This window comes from Engystomops pustulosus, chromosome 9 (assembly GCF_040894005.1).
Source record: "Engystomops pustulosus chromosome 9, aEngPut4.maternal, whole genome shotgun sequence".
Taxonomy (NCBI): Eukaryota; Metazoa; Chordata; class Amphibia; order Anura; family Leptodactylidae; genus Engystomops; species Engystomops pustulosus.
Genome location: NC_092419.1, coordinates 49,359,685 through 49,375,307, shown reverse-complemented (window position 1 = coordinate 49,375,307; position 15,623 = coordinate 49,359,685). Strand labels below are relative to the sequence as shown.

At 38.1% G+C, this 15,623-nt stretch overlaps 1 protein-coding gene across 9 annotated transcripts in view; it reads right to left on the bottom strand.

Annotated features, from left to right (window-relative positions):
• The window catches only part of TENM1 (teneurin transmembrane protein 1), a 490,610-nt gene that overhangs the window by 377,316 nt on the left and 97,671 nt on the right, over positions 1-15,623 (bottom strand). For all 9 annotated transcript variants that reach the window (XM_072124023.1, XM_072124021.1, XM_072124025.1 and 6 more), the window contains one exon: positions 7,130-7,418. In XM_072124023.1, coding sequence (XP_071980124.1) covers positions 7,130-7,349 — 220 coding nt within the window. In that variant the 5' untranslated portion in view covers positions 7,350-7,418. The remainder of the gene's footprint in view (positions 1-7,129; positions 7,419-15,623) is intronic.

Below are 15,623 nucleotides of genomic sequence, written 5' to 3'. Positions count from 1 at the left end.
GGCGCCATTCAATTCCATGGGCACTTACAGGGGCCAACTTGACCAAATAAGTGAATCGGGAACGCAGCCTGACAAGGTAACGTCTGTGCAAGCTTGAAAGGACTGAGCTGAAGGCCAAGATCCCACTGTAACATCAAAGAGTGCACTCTTTTTACACTGACATCAGATGATTCCATAGATTACGACAGAACCTGTTCTGTTAAAGGCTGATACATGTAGAAACCCCCCAAAAGAGTAGAGAGGGTGTCAGCAGCAATTTTGCATTAACGTCACTGATCATTTTGCCCCTCTTTTCATCCGTCAGTGTCTGCTTTCAATCAGTCAATAATCCATCATTATTGCTAAAGCCAAAAACAAACAGGAGTTGATCCAAAACAGAGATGACCAGTAAATGGGATATTTGCATGTCCTGTGTTCCGTATCCACTCCTGCTTCTGTATTTGGGTAATACAGAACCCCAAAAACTGACACCCTGGACTTTGAGCAAAAATCACTCCATCAACTATGTGGTTTTGGCTACTTTAGAAACAAAAAATAATTTAAATTTGGGGAATACAGAACCGCAGAAACTCACATCCTGGACTTTGAGCAAAAATCACTCCATCAGCTACTGACGCTAGACGCTAGAGACAGCACATGCAGTGTATAATGAAGGGATTGCAAATGGCCATCTGCTTTTATAGGGCTGTGACATCACATAAGTCTGTCGGTTGCTGATTGCCTTACATGTCTGCACATGTGACCGATGGTGTTCCTTTCTTCTTCCCAGAGTTCTCTGCCCCATCTAACACGTTATGTTTGCAGTCATTTTGTTAACAAAGGGGAAAAAAAAATAATTTGTTCCCACAAATCACCATAAACTTCGGATTCATGCAGAACCGAAGTTTTCCTGAAATCCTAAATGAATTCCACTTCATTAGATTTGATGCGCCCATTTCTTTTCATAATATAAAACTTATCCCCATTGAGAAAGTAAAATACCCAAAAAGGGGAGTAGATACACGTTATCCATTCCCGTAACGATATTAATTATGTTTATTTTTGTATATTCTGTATGTAATTTATTTATGTATATATGTTACTGATTTTCTTTAAATTTAGCAAATTTTGAAATGTTACCTTACTATCATGTGACCTATAGAGGCGCGTCTCCAACAGGAACATCTGTTCTTCCAGTTCTTAGGTTTTATTTAAGCTTGTGCTCAAACTTACCAAAGAATCTCTACAATGTGTCAAACTTTTTTCATGAATCCATGATCCTTTTTTGAAATAAAAGGAGGTTTCGAAATTTCCTTTGCTGGATTATTTTCTCATTTGTTTGGCTTCATACTGACCCTGACTCAGCTTTTTCGGCTCCGTGCAAAGAATGCCTTCAGCTGTGATTACTTTTGGGTGAGATGATTTGGCACAGGCACTTCTTAAATACCTGTTTAAGCAGTTTGCACTGAATAGAACATGCAAAGTCCATCAGAAAACTGTCACAAGCACCTTAGTAAATGTGGGCCAATAAGTATGTACCTCAATACCAAATAACAGTAGAGAGAAGAAAGAGAGAGCCTTCTCATATACTCTTCTCATAAGCCTTCTCATATACTCATTATATCTTGTGTACATATTTGGAATGGTAAATTCTGCTAATCAATTCAAGGCTATCTACTTTTATTTCAGATCTAAGCAACTAAGAATAACTTGACAGGTTAGTAGACTGAGAAACATATATGATGCCTGAGGAAAAATGAAGTGCAAGTGATTTATAAAATCTGGATACATTCACAGATAGCTTAAGCAATTTAACTCAAATGAATTTGCTACATATTTTGTATTTCTTGTAGTTCAAAATACAATACAGTTTCATTTACTATATACATATATCACATGTGGGAAGATCTTGGCTATTGTGTCTCTAAGCATAGTCACCTGAGAATCATCCACTTATCATCAATGGATACACAATGTACTCAAGTAACTATAGCTTGTTTGCATTCCTTGTCCTTGGAAACACTTAAGTATCTTTAACTACAATCTCAAGTTCGGACCATGGGTTCAGAATTGCTATATATTTGTTTTTCCAAGATAAGAGCAACACACTATTCTTTTGTACAGAATCCTACAAATGAACATAACTAGACAGCATAACAGCTATTGTGGGCTCATTGAGGCACCTTTTATCTTTTAGTGCAGAATTTTTGTGGATTCTCTGATTGACTTTATTATCTACAGTATATCTTTTCATTCTACTATTTCAGCTAATATAAGTTTAAGCAAATAACATTTTATGTTCCCTAGAACTCAACAGAGAGTATGAATCATCTGTGATTGGGTCCCTATTTAAGAATGGGTTCAACATCAGTTTTTGAGGTGGTCTCCTGTCTCAAAATCTGATTGACAACTGACCTCTTTATCTACGGAAGAAATTTGGGTCTAAATGGGTTTAGCTTTGCCAGGTTTAGAAGTCATGTGTGATAGGGGAATCACAAGTGTTATGAACTAATGAACTATCTTTTTATTATGATGGGGTTTCTGAATGTGGAAAAGTAAGAAAATGCAACTGATAACGCAAACCGATAGAAAACACTGGAGAAACTCCATGATAATGTTGCACTTGTTACAATTTTTTAGTTAGACCAATGACCTTAGTTAGATGCTCTTTTAGACATTGTAAGAAGTTTACAGCAAGTCCACAAATAACAAGTCATGGTGGCAAAGGTCACAGCAAACTTCTAATCACTATTGGGTCAGATGGAAATTGAAAGTTGCAGCCTATCAGTACGTTAGCTCTATAACTAACGACTGCTGGACCTACAATATGAAAACAAATTATAATGTCAGGAGTGTCCCTTTATTTTAATTAATGCATCTCCCCCATATGTGGGAAGGTTTCACATTGTAGTAATGCTTTATATTACATAATCCTAGTATGGTAGCTGCAATGGAAATGGAAATGTATTTGTAACGGGAGGGTAATTTGTGAAATGAAAGGGATTTTTTAAGCTAACATCAGAAATTATCCATTTCATCTACAAAAATGAATCCTATCTAAAAGCACATAAAGAACTATTCCCATTCCATTTAATTACAGTTTGCTAAGTTTAGTTTTCCTGTTAGACTTTTCTAGTTATCATCTTATTTACATTTTTTGCAGGTTGTAAAGACAGTAATAAGGAATATCAGTTCTCTGTCTGAAGACTGATTCCCAGCTATTAATTAAAGTCATAATTAAGCTCCTCTTTCCAAAATTACCATAAATCTGTTGCTGATATATTCTCAGATCAAAAATTACCATTTTGTATAAGCAAATGATTGATCATTGTAATTACTTCAGTCTGAACATTTAGACGCTGGACTGATTGACAACTTAATGATTCCTTGGGTATTGGTATAAAGGACCTAATATCTTATGACATTGTTAAATATATGGTAGGTGCAGTGTCCATAGTAAATATTACATTTTAATACATTGTTCTAAAATATTACCGTATATACTAATTTTAACACCAAAAACGGGGAAAACCTATTGACTCGAGTATAAGACAAGGGTGGGAAATGCATTGGTCACAGCCCCAGTATATAGCCATTAAGTCCTATGTAGTATACAGCCAGCCCCCAGTATTATACAGCCTTCCAGCCCCCTGTATTATACAGCCAGCATGCCCCCTATAGTATACAGCCAGCTCCCTATAGTATTCAACCAGCCTGCCCCCTATAGTATACAGCCAGCCTATCCCCAGTAGTATACAGCCAGCCCAGCTGGCACCCTGTAGTATACAGCCAGTCTAGCCTGCCCCCTGTAGTATACAGCCAGCCCAGCCCCCAGTAGTATACAGCTAGCCCAGCCTTCCCCCTGTAGTATACAGGCAGCCCAGCCCCCTGTAGTATCCGGCAGCCAGCACTTAAAAATTAATAAACTCATATACTCACCTTCCGGCAGCCCAGATGCGCAGTGCAGCTCCCGATGGCGGCGTGGCTCCTCTTTTGGCTTTCCTGCGGATCCTCTTTGGTCTTCTGTAACAGCCTGCAGGGTGCGGCAATGTTATCTGCTGGCAGATCAGCTACTGATGAAAGACCCGAGAGGAGGCTTTGAAATGCATTTAGCGATTTTTCAAACAATTAGGCATTTGTAAACGGACACCGTGGAGTCAACACTATAGAGGAAAGATACCTGGTCGCTTTCTACGCTCGGAGACTTCAACAAGTACCAATATCTCTTTACATATCTATTTGACTGCCTTCGTTCACCACCCATCTGGTCCACCAAGAGATTCATTGGCCGGAAACTATGATCCTACAAGCTGCAGCTGCCTCATGCATGCGCATAGCGGCCTGTGAAACGCAGAGTCAATACTAGTGTTCCTATATCCAACGCTCGTGGCGGCCGACTCCAGGAACTTTTCAGAGTTAATGTGGTGAAACCGTGAGTGAAATACTTTCCGTTTATTCTCAAAAGACTTATCTGAATTGATTGAAGGCACGGACCTGCATAAGGCACAGTGTTACACCATCATATACCATCGACATTGCATATAATCTAAGTCTGCACAAGACTTCAGGTGCCTTTGACCAGTGTTATATGAACAAATTATTATATATACATTGTTATCAGTTCAGATATAACTAACACCTTTATTCATCTTGGACGTCAACAATCACATGGACAATCATCCACACAATCAGCACACCTACTACTCCATTATTACAGTAACTGTATCAGGAAAGTGCAGAGATATATTTTTATTTTTTTATTTACACTCTTGTTTTTTCTTTTGTTTGCTGTTGGCAGGACTGCATCATTTGGGAGTTTGCTTACATTTTCTTTAGTAATAATTTTATAGGGGTAGTTTGAATGGTGACCTTAAAATATTTATACCTTATTAATTACTTAATTTATCATTTTATAAAGCACATAAAAAATATGTATCATTATTTTCATAAGTAAATTATCTGTGTGTTTTCAGCCAAGAATCATTTGAGGTGGATAAAGTGTCACTTAATCATACAAAGCCTGTGTTACAGGGTGAATCCTTTGTTTTAATCAATTAATTAATGTTTTATTGAGTCTTAAATATTTTCCCAAAAACTAATGATACAAAATTAATTAAATCCAGCACTGCTTTTGTGTGACATAATAAAATCTCCGCCCAGTCCACACTTGGGGGCGATTTCAGCTGTAGCCTCCAACTGGTTTTCTGGAGCAGCTATAGCTAATATGGCCTCAGCTAGCCCCACTGGCGACCCTATCATGCCCACTGTTTAGAAAAGTGATGTGCAGCATAGAGACCCCCCAGAAAATTGCTTTGCACAAGGAATTGCTTTTTTTCATGACTTATACATCAGAAAATGCTAATACATACGTATGACAATCAGCAATAAAGTATTCTCCATATAGTAATGATAATCTTCTTATTGCCAAGTCAGGAAAATGAAAAAGAACTAGTTAAAAAAATAATAATAGTACCCCACTTTTGCCATCACAATTCAGCAGGAGGCCAACAGATATCAGTAGCTGTAGCTACATTTTATCAAAAAATCTCCTCTGAATAAACACTAAAAGATGTAAATGTTCAGAGGTCATTTCGAGGACCCATGCTGGTCAAATGAAAAACATTCGAATACAGGAAAATATTATCTTTAGCTCAGTAAATGCAAGTAATTACTTTATTGATTAGCCGTCGGCAATGAATTGTTCATTCTTTATCATCTCCTTTGTAACATAAGGTAAAGAAACTAAGTCTGCTTCATTTAGCTTTGAAATCTTAGATATCGCTCAACCATTCAATATTGAGTTCTTAAAGTATGATCTAAAAGTGTTCCACTCGAGGTTCCAGACCCATCTGAAAACTTGCATAATACATTTAAATGATTGCACAATCCTCTTCGGATGCTTACTTTCTGTACCTAATTCTTATAGTTACAAATGAAGAAGCTGAATTGGACCATGTTGTGCCACTTGTATTATGCGTCTTTCATTCTAGAAATATGAATAAAATAGCTTAAAATAAAGCTATCACTTGTCTCTAAAAGTAGCTCCACACTTTTAAGAGTTTACAGAACTGAGCCCAGTCTAGGAGATTCTCTTTCTAAGAGATGCTTAATGAGACTTCATAAATTTGTCAAAATCTATCAAAATGGCTCTCATTTCCAGGCTTTTTGCTATGCTATAGATTTGCAGCATTGAAGTACAAACGTCTAAAGAATGCTGGAGAAAAATCATATATAAAAGTAGCAGAAACCCCTTTCTTAAAATGGCAAATAAGTGAATGCCATTGAATTTCTTTTGAATAAAAACCCCAAGCTATTTTATTTCCCTTTAAAGTATTTCTTCAAAGTGACATCCCCTGAAATAAATCATATCCAGAGCCACTTAAAGTAAATCACAGAGGCTTGAAAGACATTTGAAAATTGGCTTATTCTGATTCATACCGGTCATTCTAACTCTGAATTCCAATTCTTCTATTAAATTGTTATTGTAGTCTGCAGCCAGATTTCTGAGCTGTACATTTGCTTTGACCATATGCAAAATTTAAAACTGTAACATAATGTTCTATTCTTGATGTAATGTTACATTACATATATTTTATGATAGTATTAGGCAGTCCTGGAAATATGTGGTGATATGCATATGTATTGAGGTGATATCGAACTGCATATACAGGGACTATACATGAATACATAATGGATTAAAATATGCCACAGATCAATCACTTAACCTTTAATGATGTGACCTTTAACCTACAGAATATGTGTGGGCAAGAATATTTAATATTTAATGTTTAGAAAAAAGTTTTAAAAAACAACATGTCTTCATGGTACACAGTTATTAAAGCTCTCTGTTAAAATTAAACATTTTCTGATCTCTTCATGTGGAAAGTCAAAAAGAAAATGGATATGGGTTTTATTTAGTAGACAAAGGGGGTAATTTATCTTACACCTATAAATTTGCATGTCCTATTATTTTTCCCTGTTTACGGAGTGGTATGATGCCACATTGTGGCCATTGCTGTTTATGGAGGATGTATGTATGGCTGCAAGCTTGTGGTCCTACAAACGCCCCCCCATGCAATCGTGTGAATTCAGCCTTAGATAGCATTATCACATAAAACATACATAGTTTACCACATCTAAATAATATTACCTTGGCTGGGATCTTCCACTGCTTTTCTCTTTCTGCTGCTATGGCTGTTGTAGTTTAATCTTATTTCTTGAGTACATTCTTGGAGAGTTTCTCTTGAGTTGTATGATTGTCTAGGCTTATGCTCATCTTCACTTTCTTCTGAAGAGCTGGTGTAAGCAAGATCCATTTCATGCTTAATTTTTGATAATGGTTGGTAAGGCTTACTGTCCATCTGCTCCATATTTCATTAAAATGATTTCACTGTCATGGAGCACAGTGTGAAATATAATACAGAAGAGAAGAAATGATCCTGCAATAAAGAATAAACAGTAGAGAATAAAGTATTATCAACTATAAAGCAAGCATCATGTTATAAATAAACAATTTATCTACCTTATATATATATATATATATATATATACCATATATTTATTTTGAAACACAGAGGACCAACACAAAATGACAAGTATGAAAGGTTCTGTAACTACCATGGACAGAGGAAATTACAATACATCTCCTTTGAAGCACAATCTATTCATAGCATTATTGATTTATTGTTATTGTAATTTGATTAGTACATTTTTAAACTTAAAATGCAAATATATTATTAATAACAATTTCTAAAACATCGACCTTGAGTTTTGAAATTATTACTGCCCGATGGTTAATGTCTACCCTGCTTGGCACAGTACCATATTTGGTCAACAGTAGCAACGCCACCCAGGTTTTTTCAGCTTTGTAAAGTATGTTAAATGTGTATAAAACCTAAGGTTCTTTTCTTTAGCAATGGCATATCATGTGTTAAATACCTTGCCATCTTTGTTACATTGATCAACATTCTACTATAAATTGCATACTATGATATATCTATATATGTTTATTTATTTCATAATGTTTTGTATGTTGTAATTAGAGATGAGCGAGTATACTCGTCCGAGCTTGATGCTCGTTCGAGTATTAAGGTACTCGAGACGGCTCGTTGCTCGGACGAGTATTTCCCCTGCTCGAGATCGAGCATTTAATTAAAAAAACACAGTGAAGAACAATGAAGAATAGAATAAAAACAGTGAACACAGTGAACACAGGATCATTTAAGTGAAAAACACAGTGAAGAACACAGTGAAGAATAGATTACAGATGTTCGGCACATCTGCTTACTTGTCGGAAGATACGCGCGGAACGGTGCGAACAAAATAGCATGTGAAGAACAATATATATGTGTGAAGAACACGGTGAGCAGCACAGAGACATGGGGCAGCGGCAGCACGGAGACATCAGGGAGCGGCACGGAGACATCGGGGCACGGAGACATCGAGGGGCACGGAGACATCGAGGGGCACGGAGACATCGAGGGGCACGGAGACATCGAGGGGCACGGAGACATCGAGGGGCACGGAGACATCGAGGGGCACGGAGACATCGAGGGGCACGGGGAGACATCGAGGGGCACGGAGACATCGAGGGGCACGGAGACATCGAGGGGCACGGAGACATCGAGGGGCACGGAGACATCGAGGGGCACGGGGAGACATCGAGGGGCACGGGGAGACATCGAGGGGCACGGAGACATCGAGGGGCACGGGGAGACATCGAGGGGCACGGAGACATCGAGGGGCACGGAGACATCGAGGGGCACGGAGACATCGAGGGGCACGGAGACATCGAGGGGCACGGAGACATCGGGGAGACTTCAGTGGAAGAAGAGCAGCGGATCCCGGGACAGCGTATCTCCCGACAAGTAAGCAGATGTGCAGAACATCTGCAATCTATTCTTCACTGTGTTTTTCACTTAAATGATCCTGTGTTCACTGTTTTTATTCTATTCTTCACTGTTCTTCACATCTGTTAACTTGTCGGGAGATAATATACGCGCGGAACAGTGAAGAATAGATTGCAGATGTTTCCATACATCTGCTAACTTATCAGAAGACATTCTTTTTCAATTAATTAACACATTTTATTCCCGAACCATGGTCCCTTTGAAAAATGCTCGAGTCTCCCATTGACTTCAATGGGGCTCGTTATTCGAGACGAGCACTCGAGCATCTGGAAAAGTTCGTCTCGAATAACGAGCACTCGAGCATTTTAGTGCTCGCTCATCTCTAGTTGTAATGTTTTTTCTAATTTTCATTGACATTATTTTTTTCAGTGACATACATAATTCTTTTTCTTACTTACCTTTCATTAACCCCTTACCAACATGTGACGTACTTATACGTCACATGTCGGCTGTGGGTGTATGGAGTATGCTCTCCAAACAAAGTGGGTGTTTGCTGCATTTTGAAGCAAAGACCCACCAGTAACACCCTTGATTGGTGCTAGCACCAATCATTGGTGTTGAACCTTTGATCGCTACTGGCAAAGCTGCCAGCGGCAGTAACAAGCCACGTCATCAGGGTGCGACAATCTGTCTACATTACAGCCTCGGGTCTTTGTAAGAACCAAGGCTGTATGTTTTCTGATCATTTGTTACAATGTGCCAGTGATGCATTGTAATAGATGAACAGTAAAATTCCTATATACTGCCAAACTGTAGTATGGCAGTATATGGTAGGATCAATCAGACAACTTAGGGTTAAAGTATCCTAGGGGGTCAGAAAATAGTAAAAAAAAAATGTTAAAAGAATAAATAAAAAAAAAAATTCAAATCACCCCACTGCAAGAATATGGCACAAATGTGTAATGCGCATTTATATCAATTTTACTGTATTTAGAAATTGTTTCCCATTTCCCTGTACACGGCATGGAATTTTTAATACTGTCATTGTGAAGTGCAATTTGTTATGCAAAAATCGAACCCTAACACAGCTCTTTATATGGAAAAGTAAAAAAAGTTATAGATTTTTGAAATTGGGGAGTGAAAAATGTAAACAAAATAACGAAAAAGGGCCTGGTCGTTAAAGGTTAAATACTCTTGAAAACTAAAATATATTGAAAGCATTGTAAAATGTAGTGCATCCCAATCATAGCCTATATATGGTATGACCTTTAAAGATTCAGTTGTATGTTCCTTAATCTTTTAGTCAGCAGCAATGTGTTGTCTTCTAAAACAAATAATGAGATATTTCATTATTCAAAGCCTGGTAGCTTTAAAGCACAGTGGTGAGATCCCTATAAAGCCCTACAGCTGTATCCATCACACTGACTGAGAATAAAGTGCATATGACATAAGGATAATGGGCCAGATTATAAGAAAACACAGACCATGGAGGATTCACATCACATTAATATAAGAGCATTGTGATTTTTAGAAGTCTAGCCACACTTTTTCCCCCTCTCACTTTGCTCAAGCTCCACTTGTGATTGCCAAGGCGCTTCACATGATCAATATCTAGTTGGCCTTGTCAGATAGATGATAAAGGCTCATACAAGTAGAGCTGAGTGACCTTTGTTCAAATGACTTAATGTTTTTATTCCACTAGAGATGCCTCTTCTGCTGACCTTTCTATCAGTTTACTGTCAAGCAAAGCTTTCTCATTTGTACTAAGCAACTGTATGAAACAACATAGTTTTGCAGATTTTTTTCCTGGAATTGGAGCGCATTAACAAAAAACGTAATGGTTGAAAGGGCCTTTTGATCAATGTGTAATCAGCACAGAACTATGCCTGAAATTGTGCCTTGGAATATAAAGGTCACAAAATAACTAGACTTCCGGAAAAAATACAAGCCATTTTCTTTCTTTCTGAAAGAAAAGTTTTTGAAAAAAAAAAAAAAAAACAGCTCAGAAAGAACTATGACATAATTTGATACAACAAAATAAAATGTATTTCAGCAAATGCAATTTCATATTGAATTAGTCTTACAAGCTATAACAACTAACAACATATTTTAAAAATAGATCCTCCATGTCAGGTTAGTGAAAGTCTACGGCCCTTTCCACATTTGCGAGTGTGATGCGATGAACTCACATCACACTCGCAACGTGTGCTGCCCGGATCTCCTGGCCTTAACGCTGAAAACCGGAATTGAACGGGACTGAGTTCAGTTCTGGTTTGCAGCGTTCGGGCCGGGCCGAGTGTGTGCAAGTGTGAAACGGGCCTAACACCCAGCACCCCCACAGATTAGCTGAGAATAGAACAGGAATCCATCTGCTCCAATCTCAGACCGGGTTACTGCAGATAACCTCCCCACATTGTTATGTATATAACTTTATTTTCTAGTGAAGTTATTCAAGGAGTTAACTTTGTAGTGACCTGAGAGAGACAACTAGTCTTCAATGTCCCACCATGTTGTGTATATATCACATGATATGTTATTTATTCTTTATATATCAGAACAGTTTTGGAAGAATGACCAAACTAAGATAAGACAATCACAACCAAGCATAGTACCTAGGTGGTCTACTCCCTCTTAAACTAGATAAATACACTGTAGTTGTATTAGAGGACTATATATATATATATATATATATATATATATATATATATATATATATATATATGATTTAAGCACACATCAAAACATTCCGAGTGGCACACAGATTTGAGATTGCAATCAAAAACATTAGAATGCTAATGGGTGTTACAGGCAGTCCCCGGATTACATACAAGATAGGTTCTGTATATTTGCGGATGTGGATAGATAAAAAGGCACAATTTGGCACAAATCCTGTTAAAATGGCAAAATCTTTGGTGCAAATAAACTACAGTCCCAAGCAGATATAGTTTAGAAGGGTATTGCAGAATTAGCAACTTTAAAAAGAAAAGGCTCAAACTAACAAAAGACTCACACACCGGATATATCACCCTCTAAGATAAATGACACTATTCCATCTCCATAAAAAGCAAAAAAGAAAGACATGTACAGATATCCTGACTAAAGTTAAATGACCCCCCAAAGCATCTATGGGGTTTCATGTGCTTACATAAATTATATGGTTCATGCAAAAAAAGCCAAAACATACTAGTTTAATTGATTTAAGGTTATTGTTTTTGAGTTGTTGCCAGCGCATCTGTGGTTTCATTCTTTTTCCTGACATTGACTCACAGGTGGATCGCAATCTGTCGCTACACTAAACATATTTTGTCTGATTATTCTGAAATGTAAACTCCTCTTTCTGGGAGCCAGGGCTGGCAGATAGGAATTTTCTGCTCCAGCCAGTGATGCCTAAAGGTGTTTATATACAGACAGGTGTATGGGAAATTGAGACACTGAAATTGTTTTGCAATGATCATGCCATCTCCAAGGCATTCCATCTAAAAGGAGAACACATGGATGGACAGATGTTGCTGGCATTGTAATAGTTCACACAATGCAGTCATAAGGGAATGCTTGTGTTTTTATGTAATCTTTGTGTAATCTCCTGTTGGTGCCTTAAATCATTGTGTATTTGAATGTTCTTATTCTCTTAGTAAAATTTCAGGAAATGTTTTCCACTTTATATAAAACTATGAACATTTCCACTCTCCTTTAAAAAAAAATGAATTGATTAAAGTGAAAACATTTTCAACCTTTGTTTCCAATGTTTACATGACTGAAATCAGACTTGGACTTTGTTGAAAACATAGAATTTTTTAAAAATCAGAGTTTTGACTTAAAAAATGCGAGTTGCATTTAAATTAACTTAACCTGATAACTAATAAATTAATTAATTTAGCATTGCAGCTTACCGTATATACTCAAGTATAAGCCGAGACCCCTAATTTCAACACATAAAACTGGGAAAACCTATTGATTTGATTATAAGCCGAGGGTGGGAAATGCATTGGTTACAGCCTCCCAGTATATAGCAAGCAGGACCCTTGTAGCATATAGCCTGCCAGACCCTGTAGTGAATAGCCTGCCAGCCCCCTGTAGTATACAGCCTGCCCAGCCCCTGTAGTATATAGCCTGCCCAGTCTGTCTCCGATGCTGCCTCGGGTCCTTCGGTCCTCTTTGGATTCGTCCGCTCCTCTTTGGATCTTCGCGCTTGCCCGGCACACAGAATTACGTCAGCTGCTTGCCGACGTCATTGTTTGTGAGCTGCCGGCATCGCTAGTGGACCCGAAGAGGAGCGGAAAAACCCAAAGTGGATCAGAACGACCCACGGCAGCACCAAAGCATTGAAACAAGCATAGGACCTACGGGTGATGTTGGAAAGGTGAGTTTTGACTATTTTTTTTCTTGACTCGAGTATAAGCCGAGTTAGGGTTTTTGAAAACAAATTTTGAGCTGAAAAACTAGGCTTATACTCGAGTATATATTTTATAAGGCCAACTTTAGACACACCCATTAAAGAAAATGGATAGGTATATGTATATGTAGATATATCTATATATGTATACACACTACCACCCAAAAGTTTGGGGTCACCAAACCATTGGAGAGATAGTTGTTGGAAATGGGCCTATATACACCAGCATTAAAAACCAGACATTTGCACACAATGGGCCCTATCACACACAAGATGAACTAGGGACTACTACTAGGGACTACTACCAGAGGGAGCCCACCAAGGAAAAAGACTACCTAACACAGTGCAACCCCCTTTAACACTGTTTTCACTGGCGACTAAAGGGGCCATGGACTGTTTGAGTTCATCTGCTAGGCACTGGAGGAACTGACCATTCTTTTTAGGTATTGGTACTCCCATTCTCCTACATATTTTCATTCCCATACAATTATAGCTACTACACAAGATACAATCCAGAGAAGTAAGCAGCACTCCGAGACAGCAATGGTCAGGTGATGAAAAAAAGTGTTCCTTTTATTCCATGCTTCAAAAGTACAGTGAGGTACAGCAACGTTTCGGCTCCAGGGAGCCTTTTTCAAGCCAAGTGATAGCAGTGAACAGCACATATATATACTCCTACAAACAGTCACATGATCAAGTGGTGTCCACCCCCTAATTAGCATATCCCGTCATGACAATAGTGTACAAAAATGACTTTCATTATACAAAAATACAGAATCAACAGTATTAAGAGGAATATGACATGCCATGATAAAGTGCCAGTGCAAAAAAACATTGTTATTTACAGATTTTTAAACATCAAGTGTGATACATATAAGTAAAGTGACAAGTGCATCGTGTGCTTGTTGGAAACGAAGGTTAAAACAATGTAACGGGTGTCTCACCATGCTTTACACAAGTTTCTGTAGCAAGGACAATACATCCGAGCGCGCGCCGACCACCGATTAGCGTGAACCGCAAAGCTGGAAAGCAAACAGGCCAGAGAGCGGTGCGCATGTCAGGTTGTCAAGGGAACCGCCTACGTCACGTGTAAACAAGACACGGACATCCAGAGCATTCCCTAACCCACTATGACTATCTGTACACTGCTTTATAGCGTGCACCCACCGCCATACTTGGATCTTTTTTAAGTGTGCTGCTTTTGCATTTCCTTGAGTACTACACAAGATATTTTTTCATATTTTTGGTCATACCAAATAAAATGCAATAATAAATTGTACAAAACTTCTCTAGATTTCCTTTGAATAACCAATTATGTACAATCTGCCTTTGGGAATTGCATTGCTTCTGTGAATGCTGAGCAGAACTTCACCTTTTCTACTTCTAACAGTGAATGATTATTGTAAGAAGTTAAAAAATAAATTTTAATTTCGACTTATAGTTAATATTTGAAATTAAGGCAGAACCCACTAGCGGAAAGTAACACAGCTACTGCATCTGCTTTTTATTATTAAACTTTGTTTGTAAGTCTAATGCATTCTTCATTTTTCATGTGCGGAATACATAGCATGACGCATCTGCCTCTTAGGAAAAGAGCAGCTCACATATGAAAAGCACAAATTAATTAGGCCCTTTCGGTGCTTAGCGCCAAACAGATGGCTGAAATTAGATTATTTGTCCGCAGGAATTTTGCCATTGTGTAACTAATAATATATTGTAAATCGACTTTAACTAGAAAACACAGGGACCTATTCTTCAAACAAGACGGCTTCATGGCTTCAAAAAGGAGTAACAGAACTCTCAGAAATTGAATTCTTACCTGTCCATGTAAATATGAGCAAATAGTATTTAAGTAGAAAATGCGCAACATAACACAACAAATTCAATACTAAAAACTAAACTAAAGTGGCCTCTTTTAATCTAAAAACAGTAGTCAACATTTTTCATACACTTTTTATCAGGCATAAACTTAAAGAGCATCTACCAGGTCCCACAACCCACAAATTAACTGCTAAGAAGATTTTACTTTTATCTTTATGCAAATTAGGTTCTTGAAGAGCTGGGGACCTGGCTACACCTCTCTGGTAAACAAATATCTTCTTTCTACACTTGATTTCTATGGGAAATGTCAATCATTCTATAAATCAATGGTGCTGTGTAGTGATGGGCAATGTAGAAAGTTGAAAACAGGTGCACAGCAGACACAGCCACATCCCCAGTGCATATGGAAGCTCATTTACATAAAAGCGCAAATTGCATTTTCTCTGAGACAACAGCTCACCAGTAGAGATGAGCGAGCACTAAAATGCTCGGGTGCTCGTTATTCGAGACGAACTTTTCCAGATGCTCGAGTGCTCGTCTCGAATAACGAGCCCCATTGAAGTCAATGGGAGACTCGAGCA